We start from the raw sequence: 17688 nt of genomic DNA on the forward strand, positions 1-17688 counted from the left end.
TACCAACAAGCAGGTGGGGTGAGCATGGAAGATTCTAGTTTCAGAGAGATGACATCTATTAGGATACTTTTAGGAATTAATGATAAATGAAACATATGGCACAGTATGTTGAGTTACTGTGACATAAACCCCAGAGTTTACAGAGGGACATTTCACCTTTAGAACGTGTCTGTGCTGTTCTAGCCTAATTTTGACCTCAAACCATCTGACTATAGACACTCAGTTTAACACATTCAAACCTGTTGATCCTCGAACCACCAAGTGGATTTGTTGGTGGTTACATCTCATTACTTCTGATTTTTAGCCACCCACAGAGAGAGTGACACTTTCCAAGAGATTTTCCATCTAAGCAAGAGCTGCCCTGATTATCACTGAATAGTTCTAGCCCAGAATGGGTGGAAGGCAGGGCCTGCCTTTGAGGTCACACATCTAGGTGGTCCAGTGAGGTCCAGTGGACCCTTTTGAGGGTATGGGGTGCGCATCAAGTCATTCCTGATTTTCCACTCTCAGATTGGGATCTACCCTGCTAGGTCAGCACATGTGGCAGACAATACTCTGAAGACCTTTAGGAGCAGTAGCCTTTGCTCCATTGCCTGATGAGGTGCCCGTGTGAGACTCTGTCAGGGCTGAAAAGGCAGATGTGATGATACCTTTCCTGTTAGTCATTTCTCAGTGCCCTCTCAGCCCCCAGGCCCATCCTAGCTGGGTCTGTCTGTTCCATCTGCCCTGGGCAAGGGGGAGAGGGTAGCTGCTTGCAGCACCTCAGTAGCAGCCACATCAATCTCCTTGATTGTTTCTCTAAAGAGTATCCTAATCCTCTGTTGCCCATTAGAACCATTTTGGTACAAGCCAAATGGTAGAATTTCATTTCCATTTCCATTTCAGTTTTCAGGTTTTTGATTTTTACCTTGAACTGTGGAAAATGTGTTTTTTGGTACCTTGCCAGGTTGCATCAGTAAGCCTGACACTGGTGTCCTGGTCACTGCCACAGCTGTGCATTTAGGGAAGCCCAGTCCCTAAGCCTATGCCCATCCAGTTTGGAGAGATCTGGAGAAAAATATTATACAACCCAAAGTGTGTGATAAGCAGTAGCGATGCAAGGAAGGGCTTTACACTGAATAACCTCTGCATGACAAATCCTAAAGTAATGTCTACAACGTTAACCACCCACGGCCATGGTGCAGACTGTGGGCAATAAATATGTGGGTGTGCAAGCCTGCCTTTGAGGGAAGGCTCTAATCGCAGGTAAAGGTGCTTTGCTTAGTGTTATCAGTGACATCTGGTGGTAACAGACAGTAAAGTAATTTCATATCTTTTTAAAGGTTGTGTAGGAGTTTGGCTCATCCCAAATGAAGTATTTTTGACAAGGATGTATTTCCCAAAGTGAATTTCTTTCTGACAAAACCACATGGTGACCGTGATCCATGCCAGGAGCAAACACTAAGCAGATCTGTACATAGCATGGGATTTTTTGGTGGTGGGAAATACTGGAACCAAGGAAGCCACCAAAATACTTAGTGTGCCTGAAAAGCAGTTGATAAACACTTGTTCTTTGTTACTGCTAGCTACATATAGCCTTGTAAGTGTTCCAGATCTCACAGCCCTTCCGAGTCAATGAATATGGCAGCAATTCAGCAGGTGTGGCTGGGGGAGCAGTGTCAGCAAAGGCAGAGAGAATCACGAGTGCTGCTGGTGGTTAAGTGGTGAGTGGGCTGGCCTGAGACACCACACAGCCTCCCACAGCCCCTGTGGGGACTGCCAGGGAGAAGCTGAGCACCTATCTGGACCCTATTTCTGTGTTCCCAGCCCCTTCTTGGGCTGGACACCTTTTGCAGGGGACAGCATTTCTCAGCGATGTAGTTCTTAGCTGAAAGCAGCAGAACCAAATGCACATGGAGACACATCTTCCTTAATTTTGCACTTAACCTTATGGTGGAAGTTGAAGACTTCTTTTGTTTCAATACTGTCTGTAAGGAGAAGTTCCTTCTGATTTTGCCCCAGTTTTGCATCAGAAGCTTTGTTCATACAGGAGACTTGTTTTGACAGTGGCTGGGGAACTGTACCTCTCTTTTTCCTATTTGCATGGCCACATGTACTCCTTTTTCTTGTTGGGTGAAAAATGGAGAGGGTCATCTCTCCAGAAAAGCACCTTCTCACTCCCTGTGTGCACCTCACTTGCTGCTTTTCTGAATTCAGCTCTAGAAAGCAAAACTGCAGGACTTTGCTGTGATTTTTAAACTTGACAATTCAGTAAGGTAAACATTATCCAATAAATGAACAGTGAAATGAAACAAAACCCAAAATTCAAAGCACAACTAAAACATACATGAGTCATCTGCGCATGTTGTAATATCACGTTCTCTGTAACGTGTTCTGCTCTTCTGAAAATGGTTCTTGAGAGGACATTTCACACCACAGATTTCTGAAGCCAGCATCAAAACTTTCAAGTTTCATCTCACCTTGAAGAACAAACAGTTCTTGAAACAACTAACTTTGATAAGGCAAGTGCAAAAAAGGACAAAGATAGGATATCAGCTATACTGAAAATATGTCTTTCTTTTCATAGCCTGTTCCTCCTGAGAAGGAGGAACAAAATAAAGAGCTCTGGATCAGTTAGGTTGGGAGAATGATCCTCTCTTTCAAGCCTGCCAGAAAGATCTTTGAAGTCTCAGCACATCTGTAACAAAATGTGCTTGAAACAGGTGTTTAACATTGGGAGTTAACTCTGGATTGTGAGTGTTGTAATTTTGAACTTCTGGAAGGCATTCCTGTAGAAAAACACTACATTAACATATTGAACTGTCAGCAACTCTCTGTGTTTCCACAGATGTATTCACATATAAAATTCAATAACTTGGCCCAGCAGCTCCAGTTGGTGACATCCCCAGTCCACTCTCATACCTGTGGAGCTGTCTGTGTGCTCTGGTGACTCCTCAGCCAAGGCACAGGCAGGGAAGGCAATGTCCCCCTCAAATATTTCCAAGCAATTGTTTATGAGGAACTCCACCAACACTGTCACCTGCACACAGAAAACAGCCCATTTCAGTCAAGACATATTGAAGATTCTTTCCTCACCCTGCCTGCTGTCTTTGTAGGAAGGACAACACAGAGCAGGGTGGCTTCTGCCAAAATCCTGGCTTAAAGTCCAAGGGTGAGTCCCCCATGGGGGATAAGGCCTGATGCTGCAGACAAATGGATCTGCCCCAATACAGACAAAACACCAGCAGCCACAGCTTTGGCCTCGCTGCCCAAGGGCCCAGGGGTGACAATGGCCACGGGTGGCCCTTGCCCCCCACATGCAAAGTCTGCAGGAGCTGTGACTTAAGGGGCTGCAGGGCAGCTGCTGCTTTTGCTCAGAGGAGGCGAGATGAGGGGCAGCCTGGCCCACCTCATCACAGGCTGAGGGACACCTGAGCTGAGGGGCACCCCAAGGTCCAGGGGTGCTGTTCTGTTCAGCTGCTGCAATGGCAGTGGGATAGATCCCTATGGATGGCTCTAAATTGCCCCAGAGGGAGCGGCTGCTCGGTGAGTTCAGCGCACCTTGTCATTCATCTCCTTCTCCACTTCCAGCGGGAGCGCGCTGTCCGCCCCTGGGCTCAGCATATTTGGGCCAATGCAGATGGCCAGGTTGCTGGAGTCCATCCTGTTGGTCTCGGCATTTTGGCTGATGTGGTGGAGCAGAGAGAGCAAGAGCTTGAGCAAAACGAGGTTTGGTCTCGGCAGCTTGTCAGCCACCCTGTGTGAACACAAACAAAATGTCACATTAGTTGATGGTGCAGTGGCCTCTGCTTCTTGATTTGAGCAAATCTCAGTTAAACTTAGAGTGACGCCACTTCCTCTAGAAAGGGGCATGTGTGTGCTCTCTGTATCTCTAAGAAATCCCCATCTGCAGCTGAGTGTGTGGTTAATTATAAGACCTTGAATTACAAGGTCTTGATGGAAAGGCAGCATTGCAGAAGCCCATGTCCTGGAATAGATGGGGTGACATCAGGAGATGTCACTGGAGGCTTCCCAACGCCTGTGGTTGTGCTGTGGGGCTTTCAAAGCACTCCCAGTCAGCCCCACACCTCCTGTTCCTGAAGAGCAAAACACAGTGGTGGTCTCCATGTGCCCGGCCTCACTCCCAGCAGATGTGAAGGCTCCGTGTCAGTGTCTGTCCCACAGCACTGTGACCATGTTAGCTGAGGCACTGCAGCCTCTGCCCTCTTCCCATGCCATTCATTTTGTAGGGCAGCCACCATCCAGGTCTGCCCTGGACAAGAGACTGTCTAAGTTGATTTCCTATCCTCACCAGTTAGAGGCTCCTTGAGAGTGTTACAGAGTATTCAGAGACACATAGATAAAGCAGAACACTGTGAGCCAGAAATTCATGAACCCAGGGGACAGAAACATGGAGAAGGATAGGGACATCCTCTTCAGAAAGCCTATGTGCTTCCACCACTAAGTCTGACATTAAAAAGTCATTCATACCTTCAAGATGCTTTAGAAAAAGAGATTGTGATGATGTGATCCATCACCCCAGAGCTGAGGAGACACAGAAATGCAGGTAGGTGGTTGGATGTGGGTCTTGGCTTCCAGAGGGGCTGCTGCCCCCCAGCACACGGGTCTGGCACACAGCCCTGACTGCACGTGGGGCTGCACAGCCAGGCACGGGTGCTACAGGGTGCTTGGCTGCTGCGGAAGTTGTCAGCTGCAGGTTCTTTTGAGCATTTAGAAAAATTGCAGTCCTGGATATGTCAGCTGGAAGGAAACAGTTTGGACTTTGTGTTTGCTAAGAAGTCTGCCTCCTCTGTGGATTTGATAAGAAGCCTTTCACTTTCCCACAGGGTTTCTCCTCCAGTTTGGCTCTGCGCTCATCATCGCACAGGGGAGGCCACGGGGGTTTCCAGGTCCTTTTCCTTGCTCAGAGCCGCAGCGTCATCTATTGAATGAGTGAACGTGTACGCGGGGGAGCGGAGAGGCCAGAGGGAGAGGGTGATGCAGGCACTAGAGGGCAGGACAGCCCACGGCAATCCGGCTGGAGAAGCGGGTGCAAAGACATTAGGAGTGTCACCTATTGCACCTTGCACACCCTGCACTGGTGACACCCGTCTGAACTTCCCTCCTCTGCTGAACCCTAGTGGTGTCGACCCTTTGGAAAATCTGGTCATACTTTTACGTGAGGAACCAAAACTTAGGGTCACCCTACACAGTCCGCAGTACAAACACAGACCCAGAATGGTTTGAAGGGACCTTTAACGATCATCTAGTCCAATGCCCCTGACAAGTCCACATGTCCTCTACTCAGTCCACACCACAGTCATGGGTTTCAGGGCTTTTAAACTGCAGCTGCTGAATGTTTTCACACCATGCCACCGCTTTTAAAAAGTTCAGCAGAGCTGTTTCAGTCTGTCTCTGAGATTGGAGGAAAAAATACATTATCCTACCTATATTTAAGCATCTTTTTGGATGTCCCAGTAAGTAGCCCTTATCACCTTCTTGCCAGAATTTGGTGTTTTAGCCTTCCACCACCATTATGAGGTGACTCAGCTGAACGTGGGAGAAATTGTGCGCCACATCTCCAGCATACTTCGTGTGACTGAAGCAGAGGCTTCAGCACACAGATTGGCAGGATGCTGAATTTCTGTTTTTTTGTTTGTGGTTGTCACAGAAATCTTCCTGCAATATTCATGAAGAAAAAGGATGTGGCAAAATTAAACCAATGAAAACCAGATGTTGTTCTCTGGAGGAAATCTTTCAAAAAGTTTGTATCCCACATGGGCTGCAAAAAAACACCTGGGGAAATTTTCAGAAGAGCTCAAGCTCCTGGGTGCTTTGAAAATGTGTCCAGGAACATTGTCCATGTGGAAATCTACTACCACAGTCCAGTGGAAAGGACAGGACACCCCCTCTTTCTACTGCTTAACTTCTGAAATCAAACACACAGACTCAAAACCCCAATTTCATGTAGAGCACGCTGTATAAAACCAAATGAAGCACTCAACAGTCACTTGAAAAATGCATGCTGTACCTCAAAAAACACAGATTATTGTGGGCTTATTACCAAACCCTGTGCAGGGATCAGCCTTGCTCTGTTTGCACGCTGCATTAAACTAATTTAGTCTGCAGTCCCAAAACTGCCACTGGTGATTAATTTCCTCCAGCATCTCTGGCTGCTTTCCCACGAGCAGAGCTCCCTGCACAGACCCTTGACACTGCTCCTACCCCAGTCACCAACTAAGTAGCTGCCTGCATTAAACACCAACATTTTCTTCTCATGGTGACCTGGAGGGAGAACTCAGCAAGCATTATGAAATGTGCTTGTAGCAGTGCTTCCAGAAGGGATGCATTCCTGCTGTGTCACTGCTCAGGATTCACCAGCAACTCCTCTGGTGATCTTTGGCCTCAAGGGACAAATTCTGCCTCATCTCATGCTGCCTGATGCCAGATTCCCTCCAGACTGTGGGACTGCTTTTGCAAGCAGCTCTTGCCAGTCAGGGCTGGAAATATGAAAAGGATGCAGATGCGCCTCTTTTCCAGTGCAGATGTGCCTCTTTTCCTTCAAGATACAGTTCCTGAGCAGTGTTGTGGAACATCCTGGCATATGCAGATCCAGATCATTTGCAGTGCCTGATCTATGTGCAGCAGTCCTGAATATGATCCATGACACACCTCCACCTTGTTAGCTGACCTGAACAGGAAAGTCCATCTGGGGATGACATGAGCTCTGGACTTGGATATAAACACCAGAAGAGTTCCTCAAGAGCAACTGGAGAGCTGAACAAACCAATGTAGGCACAGAGGTTGCTTCACCCAAACTACAAAGTGCCGGCCACCAGCTCTGCAATGAACATTTCCCCAGGTGTTAAGTGTTCATGTGGCCTGATGCAAGAGTCAGGTACTCTCCGTTGCTTAATCTTCTTCCAGCAGAGCCCTTCCGGGCTGCAGAGGTACACCCCTACCCCAGCACACACATGAAGTAAGATGGTCCCTGCCAAGGGCTCAGCAGATCACACTTCCCAGCCCTCTGATCCAACCCACAGAGCAAACAGCACACAAAAGAGAGGCTGCACATCTCTTTTGATAGAAGCTCAGGGAAAGCAGGATTATGGTGTTTGTCTTCCCAAGCTGCCATTACACGAGCTGAGACTCTCCTTCCCAGAGTGTAGTTGGACATCTGCCTACTGATGGGAAGCAGGGAATGAATTCCTCTTTTTGCTTTGGTCGCATGCACAGCCTTCGCTTTTTTATTAAACTGTCTTTGACCCTTGAGATGGTTTTTAACCTTATTTTCTCCCCCGTCCAATTGAGGAGGGGGGGCGAAAAAGCATCCGAGTGGATGTCTGGGAACCAGCCAAGATCAACCCACCAGTACTTTTACTTGGGCATGAGATAAAGCCAGTTTTGATCTGGGCATACTATAGCTGCTGTAGCTGATAGTTGGCAGGCTTCTGCGTGGCCCACAGGGCTCGCTTGATTTACAGTGTAACAGAGCCTCGGGCTGGGCAGTAGCTGCTTTCAGCTCCTTTTGCTGCAATGCTTATCTCTGTGTTTCACCGTGCCTGGAAGCATTCTGATAAAAGCAGCAGCCCTGCACTTGGCCCTGACACGGGCACTGCTCCTGTGCCAGGAGGGCTGTCCTCTGGCGAGCTGAGGGATCGCACCTCTCTCCTCCCCTCTGGGACTGATGTGTCTGCCTTCCTCTCCAGAGGTCCTCACCACATCCTTATCTAAACTGCTTGACTAATGTCATCTTCTTGTCATTTGCATAGAAACTACTTTTGGTCTGGTGTTATGAGGAACCAGTTTGCCAGTGAGGTGATAAGGCTTTAGGCCACTGATCCCTGGGTGCCTGTGTGGCATGTAGGAGGACTTGGTGGCTGCCTGGCGGGGTTATCACCTCCCATATCCTGTGATCTTGCACCTCTACAGGTGTGTTGAACTGGCATTTGATGGAAGGGTGCCTTGCCTGCTCCAGTGAAACTCAGCAGCTCTTGGCACTACACTGGGGCTTTCCTTCTGCTTCTTGAGCATCCCTTCAGCACCATCAGGGGAACATGGTTGAGACAGGGTTCTAAACCACGTGTGGCAACACTTAGCAGTCAAAAAGAATCACTGGATGCAGAGGTCAATGGGTCCATACCAGCAATTAGTACAGGAGCAGTAGGAGGAAGGATCTGATCAGGCAGCTGGTCCTTCAGCAAGGCAAAAAGAGGAGGAAGTGAGAGAAATGACTGGCCCTGAAACTTGGGCAGATTTGAAAATGTGATTAAACATTACAGCCACCAGTCTGGCAACCAGATTGCTGCCACTACCACTGAAAGGGGCATCCAATATGTGAGACTACTAGCAATGCTGGAAAGTCTTGTACAGTGACCTGGATAACAACCATGTCTCCAAAGATGCAGACGGCCACTGTACATGAGCAAGTGCAGAAGGGTTGTCTGAAATTCACCAGCATTATATTCCGTCTACCTGGAGATGATGGGCTGACCAGGCTTGAATATATCAGCTGTGGAGAGAGCATCCCACTGACTCTGACTTTTGCAGAAAACCTCTCTCTCTCCCCATCCCCACAGGTCAGGGCCTTGGCCATCAGGGGCACGCAGACACACGCTGTGCGCCACTCTGGTTCCTCTTGAGTGACCTCACAAGGAAGTGGGATGGTGACCTTCGCCTGAGTTAGGAGCTCATGCACACAAATTGACTGGGAAGAGAGATGATAAGGAGGGCCATCCACGACTGCTGTCAGTTCAGCTGTTGTTGAGATGGTGGAAGGAAACAGCAGACTCCCTGGTATAGAAGAGGATTAAGAGTGCCTCTCTTGATTTTGGTGAAGGGACTTTTGGTCTGACACTGCAAGGGTCTCCAGCCTAGAATAGAGGGTCACTGCCTTTGATCAGGAGAAGAAGAGTGACCACCTTTACTGGGCTGTGTGGATTTGATGGCCTGGCACACTGAATCCACCAAAGTCTAAAGTATTGCTAGACACTGGTGCACAGTGTACCCTAACGCTGTTATGGCACATCAGACAGGAACCCATCTGGATTTCTGGATTGACAGGGAGATCCCAAAAGCTCACTGGGGGCTGAGGTGAGCTTAACAGTAGATAAATGGCAAAAGTACACCACTGTGACCAGCTAAGAGGCCCCATGTATCCTTGGCATAGACTGCCTCAGGAGAGGGTACTCCAAGGACCTAAAAATGCAGTGATGGGCTTTTGATGCACTTGCCATAGATTCGGAGAAGTTGAAACATCTGCTTTCTTTGTGCAGCCTCTTGGAGGATCCCTGTGTCATGGGATTGCTGTATGTGAAAGAACAGCAGGTGGCTGTGGCTGCCATGATGGCACACCATTGGCAATACACATCACCCAAGGCTCCCTGGTTCCCATCCATGATTCACCAGCTCCAGAGCCAAGGACTGATCAGGAAGACTCATAAGATTTTCTTTCAAGTCTGCTTTTGTCCCCCTATCCTGCTCAGGAGGGAAAATGAGAAAGCATCTGTGTGGGCATCTGGCAGCCAGCAAAGGTTAACCCACCACACTCCTGTGCACATACAAACTCACAAGCTGGTACTTATGCTCAGATACCTGAACATACATATGTTCTCCTCTGAGCTGATTCACTTAGTAACAGCAGGCAGAGGAGACTGAGTCAGCTTCAGATGGTGCAAATAAATGTGGAAGAAACTTCAGGTTGGAGAATTTACATCAATTCTTTGAAGTAATTATAATTATTGTTATTGTTATTACTGTTAATCACAATAAAAACATCAACAACAACAATAATAATAATATTGCTGCTGTATTGCATAAAGCTTCCAGGAGTGAGAAAAAGCTGTGTGGAGTGAATGTCAGTGAAATGCCATCCTAGTCCCAAGGAAAACCCGGGTGCTGGCACAGGTCCTGCACTGTTCAGGTGGTCGGAGCAGTGCTGCTGGGGACACCTGAGGGGAACTGTCAGCACAAGTGATGGTAGCAGAACCTGGGTCTCAGTACATACAAGATGCGGCAGATGGAGTGCAAAAGCAAACGGGCTGGAAAGCAGCAGGCCCTTTGGTAATGAAGCATCACAGGAGCTCGCAGACTCCTCTCTGATTTTACTGGGCTGCGTTCCAGAGTTCGTCTTCACCTTTTTTTTTTTTTACTTAAGTATCTGCAAATGAAAACCTGCTAAGCTCTCGGATAAGTGTCTCTTTAACTTCTTGGTCTCTTTTGAATTTCAAATAGTGATTCTTTATTATCTTAATTGGTGAGTGCCTGTTTTAATTAGGCATCCCAGTTTATCTTACTCTGCTAAAACATGTGAGGCTTTGTACAGATCAAAACGGTTTCTTTTTTTAGCATAAGCATCAAAAGAAATATGAATTGTAAGAAATAAGATGACCATGTTTGCAATTCTGATTTCTCTCACTGTGGTCTTCAGTTGTCACCCTTAAATTAGCCAGTATTTTATATGCCAAAAGGTCCTGCCCAAGATGTTGTGTGAACTTAGAAAAAATTTCTTCCCTTTGTAGCAATACAGAAAATATTTCTGATCTAAACAGCAAAGCAATGGTCTTTCTCACTTCTCTGATAGTCTCTTATCTGTCCAATTTGAGCTAATATAAAATAATAAACACATTTGTAAATGCAGAAATCAATCACTGCTGATCATGCTGTCCGGGAACATATTGCAACTTCCTGAAAATCTGGCCTACATTCATGTCCTGGAGGGCTTAACTGTGCCTTCACAATAGTTGCAGTGATGATGCCAAATCTCGTGTAACTTCCCTGTTGATTTTTTGCAGGCTGCCAGAGGATGTCACAGAACGGACCGAGCAGCTTGAAATGAAGTTTTGTTAATATTTGGTACAAGTGATGTTCTCAGTAATAAGCTGAAAAAATACAAGAAGAAAAAACCCAAACAAATCAAAAAGCCCTCCAGAAATCCCTGGATCACACGGAGACGGGAAAGGGGGGAAAATACTGGCAGAACTATGTGGCTGATTGGCAGCAGCTGACTGTACACAAGCAGAGGCAGAGCTGCTGTCATTCGAAGCAACTTAATGCAGGGATCTGTATCTACTTCTCCTTTCAAGGGGTCTGGGTGGTTTTGAAAGGTGCTGTATTTTGCTGTTTTCTTTGGGTTTTTCTCCTGAGGAGTGCCTTGTGGGCAGTCAGGGGCATGATAATTCGCCCCTCCCCCCCATCAAGGACAAACCGGAGCTCTTATTAACCAGCCCATATTTGACGGGACATTTGTCCTGCTTATGGGAAAGAGCAGTTCCTATGCTTTTTTCCTAGTGAAAAAATCATAATCCAGACTGCAAGAGCAAGTGTCCCATCTGGAGACAATTCATCATGACTTGAAACAAATTCTGCAACATTAGCTGCCAAGCAGCACAACTCAGTGAGAGCAGGTCACTTGTAAAATATGATGGTTACATACAGGCAAGTCTGTAGAAGAAGTAATCCACTTTGAAGTGATAAAGCCTCCCAGCACTTGGGTCACTTAGATTTCAATAAGAAGCTGGAGAACGTTGGGTAGTAGAAAGTCAATCTCAGTTTCTTAAGAGCTCTGTGCCATTCTTACCAGAATTAAAAGGGTGATTCCCCAAACCTGTGCCCAGGACAATGAGAGTGTCCTTAAAACGATGTCCTGTATGGATGATGAGGGCATTACAGAGTCTTTACATCCAAGCCAGTGCTGACACAGACTCCTATCCCTTATGCCACTTGGTCCCATCCCTCATTCTTTCATGCCTGATGGACGCTAATTTCAACTGCAAGTTGCCCAGCCTGGTGCTTGGTATGTCTGACACCCTACGGTGTTACATTCGTACCTGCCACGGTGCCTCAGTAATAATCCTGGCAGGGAGGGCTTAGCTGGGAAAGGTTGGCTGTGAAGAACCCGTGAAGGGTTTTCTCTTTGTAAGTCACTTTTCACTTAATTTCTCCCCGCGCCTATTGATTTTTGCCTCTCCTTTTCTGTCAAGCCCTGCCCGCAGCCCGCTAGGCATCCCGGCGGACCCCCGGGGTTTGCTGCGGGAGGGAGCGGCTCCTCCCTCGGCGGGGAGGGCCGGGGGCGGCCGGCGCCGGGGTCTCCGCTCACTCGCTCCGGCTCCGCGCCCGAGGCAGACCCGGACCAGGACCCGGACCCGGACCCGGACCCGGACCCGGACCCGGACCCAGCGCTGCTCCGGCCGCCTCCCGGCGCGATGCCGGGGCCGCGGGCGGGCGGCGGCAGCGGCGTCCCCGCGCCCGAGGCGGTGAGTGCGGCGTGCGGCGCGGCGGGCGCGGAGCGGGGCAGGGCCGGGCAGCCGCGCTCCTTCCCGGGTGTGAGAGAGGATGGATGCGGCTGCTGCTGCCGCGGGTGACTTGGGCATAGAGATAGCTTAAGATCTGCCGGGGATCTGAGCCTGGTCCTGAACCTGGTGAGAAGCAAAGCCCAAGACTTCCCGCGCCCTGGAGATGCGCTCCCAGGGCACTGGGCCGGTCCCGGACTGCTGGCTCAGAGGGGCTCGTGGTCCCTGCCCCGCAGCGCAGAGCTCTCCTCATGCCGAGAAAGGGGTCACGGGAGGCGGGTGGAGTCAGGGTCAGATGAGCAGAGGCCAGGTCGACGTGCAGTTCCTCCCTTCTTGCCAGAAATGGAATTTAAAGAGACTGCTTGACGATATCACTGCACTGTCAAACTGCTCTGGCACCGTGTTAGGGCAGCAGAGTCTTGAAGAACGGAACAAACAAAATAAACATTTACTCAGCCACGAGTGAATGGACGTTGTTTAAAATAAAGCTTGCGGGTTTCTTGGCTATATCTATGTGAGGGGAAGAGTTTAAGATTGTTTTTTTTTTTTTTTTTTTTTTTTTTGTTCTTCTGGAGAGGTTTAACACCGTTGTAAGAAACATAAGAAACATGTTTCACTTTAGTGCATGCTGTGAACACTGTCCCGTAGCACCTGGTAGTGTGGTGTGAGCCCAGGACCAAAGCCTGGTCCCCAGGGGGGTCTCAGCTGCAGCAAACCCTCCTGTCAGCGGGGAGAGAAGCCCCGGCCACCAGCCCATCGATTGCGAGGCCAGAAGGGAGCGTTACATCATTTAGTCTGACCTCAGACAGAAGCAAGGTGCTGGCTGGAAAACAAAAAGAATATTGCAAGGACTAAATTTCTGCATTGAAAAGTGACATTTCTTCATGACATTGTCAGCTCTGACATATAGACTTTCCTGCAAAAAAAAAAAAAAAAAGAGGGGTTCTCTGCATGGTTCCCTTACACAGAGATGCGTGGATCATAAGTGCTTCCAAATATAAAAGTTTGTCATTTTACATGACAACTGATCTGGCGTTCCATTGTTCCTCCTGCTCTTCAGAATGAGGGCTGCTAGCAGAAATGGACTTTTTATCCAATAAGAAAGAGTTTACATTAAAAAACTAAACCAAAACAAAAATGAGTTGAGGAAAAATGAGAAGCAAATAATAGTTACATTTTCTTCAAAGTTGTCAGTAGAAACATTATTAAAAAATTTCAGATATGCGTATTTTCCTCTCCCTTCTTCCCGTTTCTTTCTTTTTAACCACTCTTTATTTTTCTGTTTCTGGTGAGAAAGTAGACAAGAAATATAAAGAAAAGAGTAGGTGATTGTTTAGCAGAGAATATTGGGATGCTGGTGGTGCCAAGATAAATTTTTACTAAGCTTTATTAAAAAGTAACCTTTCAATATACATTGAAAAAAATTGCTATTTTCTTTAGACATAACACAGCCCCAGTAACTGCACCCGTAGCATGGGCATAGATCCATTTTGCTGCACTCTGACATTTCACTTTGAGTTTTATGGATCTATTTTGCTTAAGCCTGATGCTATTTCAGAATAATAGTGGCCTCTGAAAATGGAATAAGACAGTACCAAAAAAGGCTCTTCACCTTACCTCCCACTTTTTTTCGATATTAACAACATCCACAAATCCCTTGCAATGGCACAGGAATGGAACTTCACAAGGAGGGCCAGGCTGTGCTGGGACATGATCCCAAGGGGCGAGGAGGGTGAGTAGCTTCCCCAGCCCTGTGCATCCATCAGCCCAGTGCACCATCTGCCACAGACCTGTGGGTCCTCCTGGGAGCTTGAGAAATGCATATCTGCTGCCGATAGTCATGGATGTCTGGCTTGCATGGTGTGGCAGGAAAAGGGACGGCAGTGTTTGCGGTTAATGAGGTCCAGTGCAAAGCTGCTTCCCGCAGTAATTTATTACCTTGGAAGGCAGGGGTGTGATGCCAGGCAAATAACTGGCCCCATGGGAGGTCAGGACACCAGGAAGGCAGGATCAGGAGGGTAGGAAGATGAGGCGGAGGAACAAGGTCCCAGAATCACAGCCGCTGTCTCCAGCAGCAGTGCCCAAGAGAACGTGTCGGGGGGATTTGTCACAGCTGGGTCTTGGAGAGCCTTCAGCAAGGCCCCTGTGGAGACTCTAAATCACACTGATTGCACAGTCAATAAAGGAAATCTCATCACTCCCCATAACAAGGCTGTCAGGTTTTAAACCTATTTAGACAAAAATCTGTTTATTGCTGTTTCGTTAGAAGCCCAGAGTAACTGCACTGATTCAAGTGATGATAGTGGCACAAAGTAGATTTGGAAAAGAGCTCTACCATAGACCAGATCAAGGCAAGCTCCAGTCTGGTTTATTCTATGTAAGTCTGGACCCATGCCTTGGGATGGCTAGTTTAAATTGAGTGCTGCTGCTTATTTCAGAGGGACCACTCTGCCCACGCTGATACAACAAAGATCAGAAATCCTCCTCTTGCATGTATTTGTAAGTTCCTTCCCAGTCTGCTTGACAGAGCCAAACAAATTCCTAAGGGAACATCTGCAGGGCAGCTCTCATGGGTACTGCTGGGGGCAGTGAGGCAGCAGAGCACCCACAGATCCCAGAGGGGTACAGAGTTGCCCTGGTCCATGAAGGACTAAGGAGCCAGACAATGCCACCCAACTGTGTGCCACTGGGAAATACTCACGGAGGGCTGCTCATCTGAAATGTCAGCTAGTGGGACTGGCTGCAGAAATGGCCAGTGCATGCACCATTCAGGGTTTGTCTGCATTACTAGATTAAGAAGCACTTGCGAGTGCTCCCTGGCACTGCAGCATAATTATCTAAATTCAGTATAAATTATAATATCACACATAAACTGTTAAAGCCAGCCTGAACCCTCTTTGGCCCATGACAAATAGCACTGCCATGCTCAACTCCTGCCCTCTTCAAGGCAGCAGCATCCGGGGATGTTCCCAGTGGGAGCAGAGCCTTGCCTCAAGATGAGCTCACACAAGCATATCCTGAGCCATGAAACCAGGAGCATCTGCAGGTTGTTTGGTTTGGAAGTGCAGCAAAACCAATGCCTTGAAGAGTGTTTGGATGGCATCCCCAGACCTCTTGTCACCTCCTTGCTAGTGACCTCAGGTGAGAGACAAAACTGGGAAGAGGTCCAGGAAAAAGCTCATTTAAAGTACTCATTGCCCTCATGAGTCCCTTTTCCTCCCCTTTTTGGCAGCCTGATCTGCTGGGGTGGGCACAACTGCCCCTGCCCCAGCCTCCTCTGCACGTGCATGTGCATGTACATGACATGACTGGGGAAAGTTCCTGGGAATTTCATTCTGTTTCCTGGGAAAACTTGGTCGAGGAAAGGCAGGTTTACCTGCCACTACACCTCCTGGAAATCCTCTGGGCTGTCCTCTCTTCTTCGGCTTTTGGTGTCTTGCAGGCTTTGGTTTAAGTGATCACTTAAAGTGAACTGATGTTCACATTCAATGTTCCTGCCATTGATGGATTCTTTCAGGAGAAGAAGAACATGAGTTTGCTTTTTTCACAAGGACTCTCACCTATTGTGGTAGAAGAGGGTAAAGAGCCTTTTTGTTTTTCCTTAAGGATTGTAGAAGTATGTTAGTAGATGTGAGGGCATTTCTGAAAGTCAGGAAGAAACAGAAGCCCAAGGTTTTAGAAATGGCATTGGTTTTCAGCTAGTGCTGGCTGTTACTTGCTGAAGAATCTGGCCACCCAAAAACCTCTTCAGATGGCAAAATCATGTCTCTGTATACACACTTTGAAAGGCTTTCTGAATGAGTGAAGACAAGTAATGCATTTGCAACTATAAACTAGCAGGACATGGTTAGCTCATCTGAGGAAGGATGACTGAACTCTGGATTTTCAGGGTTTTTGGTGGAGTGCTTTGATATAATAAAGGAGATTTGATTTTTGTGTCAGTTGCAAAAATGAAATAATTTGGTGCAAGGGTTGTTGAGCACCCTCAGTAACCTATATCCCACTACAATGTGTAGAGCCCTGGGATACTTACTTTTTAGACTTTCCCTGCTGTTTTTCTGGTTACAGTCGAGTCTTCAGGCAGACCTCCTTGTGGGTACCTGGCGTGAAGCCCTTGCCTGAGGTGAAGCCCTTGCATGGTGCGTGTAGGTGATTTCCTGGAGCAAATGGCTCCCAGTGAATGCTCCTGAAATTCTGCCATCTGCACATGCCATCCTTGCATTATTTACTGTGTGCCTCAGAACGAGAACAGGTCACAGGCAGGAAGGAGTAAGAAGGGCTGGAGCTAAACTTGTGGCAGAAACTGTGATATCCTGTTAAGCAAAAAAAAAAAAAAAAAAAAAATCTGTTAAGTGGAGGAAAACCCCTGGAGAGAGAAAGTACAATGTAATCGACAGTGAATTCTGACATAACTGTGTTCAAATTCTCCCAGGTCTTGGAACACAGGGCAAAGTTAATTTGTCCTCTCTGCACCTGCTGCAGTGTTAAGTAAAAATCACATGCAGTTTTTTTTTCCCACCAAAGTAGCAGCAGCACTGGGGAATAAAGTTGTTCTTCATGACATGACATTACCTTGTTCAGTAAATCAAATAATAAGTCCCTTGTATTTGGAGTGAGAGGAGGAACATCAGGTCCAATATTTTCACTTGTGTCAAAGTGTGTATGTGTATATGTACAACATTTGAAGCATACAGGTTATTTATTCTTGTCTATATGCATTTGGTAGATTAAATTGTGGCAACTCTGGAATAGAGTTAACACAAGAATAGTAGTAACAGAAATAATTTGCTTTACACTGATTTGGGGAGAGGAACAAAACCATTTTTACCCACAGCGCAGAGCTCTTTCCTTGCTGTCCTTGGACTCATCAATCCAGGCACCCTGAGCATCCTGCTGCCACCAGCTGTAACCCCCACGCCCACTCTGGGTGGATGCTGGCAGGGTTGCATTTCCCTGAGCATTCCCTGTCTGCTCTGCACAGAGACTACCTTTTGGCTGGTCCTAGGTGGGCTCAGAGAAGAGTCCTGGCCGACCTCTCACATGTTGCATCAGATTAAGAAACTGGTGTCTGCTCTTCCAAGGGCATCTTGTTTGGGAATCTGCAGTAAGCAGTCCTTGTGGGGTTAAATGGAGGCAGGATGACAGACAGCACTGACAGTGTTATAAGCTGGTGTGGTCAGAGCTCAGGATACAAAGAAGTAAGCTGGGGAGAAAATGGGCCTCTGCCTGGGTCAGGATTCATCCTCACTTCCCCTGGAGGGTGCAGCTATTTTACATTGCTTTATCACTAGGCTGGTGTTTTATCCTGATTCTGCAAAACAAATAATGAATAGACCATGCCTTCCATGCATATGGTATTTTAACCCCAGCCAGAGTCCCAGTGGGCTCAGGCGTGAAGACAACACGCTGCATCTTAGAA

General features: G+C 47.5%; 1 protein-coding gene across 1 annotated transcript in view; it reads right to left on the bottom strand.

Annotated features, from left to right (window-relative positions):
- Nucleotides 1-658: 658 nt before the first annotated feature.
- LOC137470910 (T-cell activation Rho GTPase-activating protein-like) overlaps nucleotides 659-17688 on the bottom strand; it is a 68108-nt gene continuing 51078 nt past the window's right edge. The window contains exons 2-4 of the mRNA XM_068184715.1: nucleotides 3541-3736; nucleotides 2902-3019; nucleotides 659-2459 (exon numbers count right to left, since the gene is read on the bottom strand). Of these exons, the coding sequence (XP_068040816.1) occupies nucleotides 2353-2459; nucleotides 2902-3019; nucleotides 3541-3642 (327 nt within the window). The 5' untranslated portion in view covers nucleotides 3643-3736 and the 3' untranslated portion in view covers nucleotides 659-2352. The remainder of the gene's footprint in view (nucleotides 2460-2901; nucleotides 3020-3540; nucleotides 3737-17688) is intronic.

This window comes from Anomalospiza imberbis, chromosome 3 (assembly GCF_031753505.1).
Source record: "Anomalospiza imberbis isolate Cuckoo-Finch-1a 21T00152 chromosome 3, ASM3175350v1, whole genome shotgun sequence".
Taxonomy (NCBI): Eukaryota; Metazoa; Chordata; class Aves; order Passeriformes; family Viduidae; genus Anomalospiza; species Anomalospiza imberbis.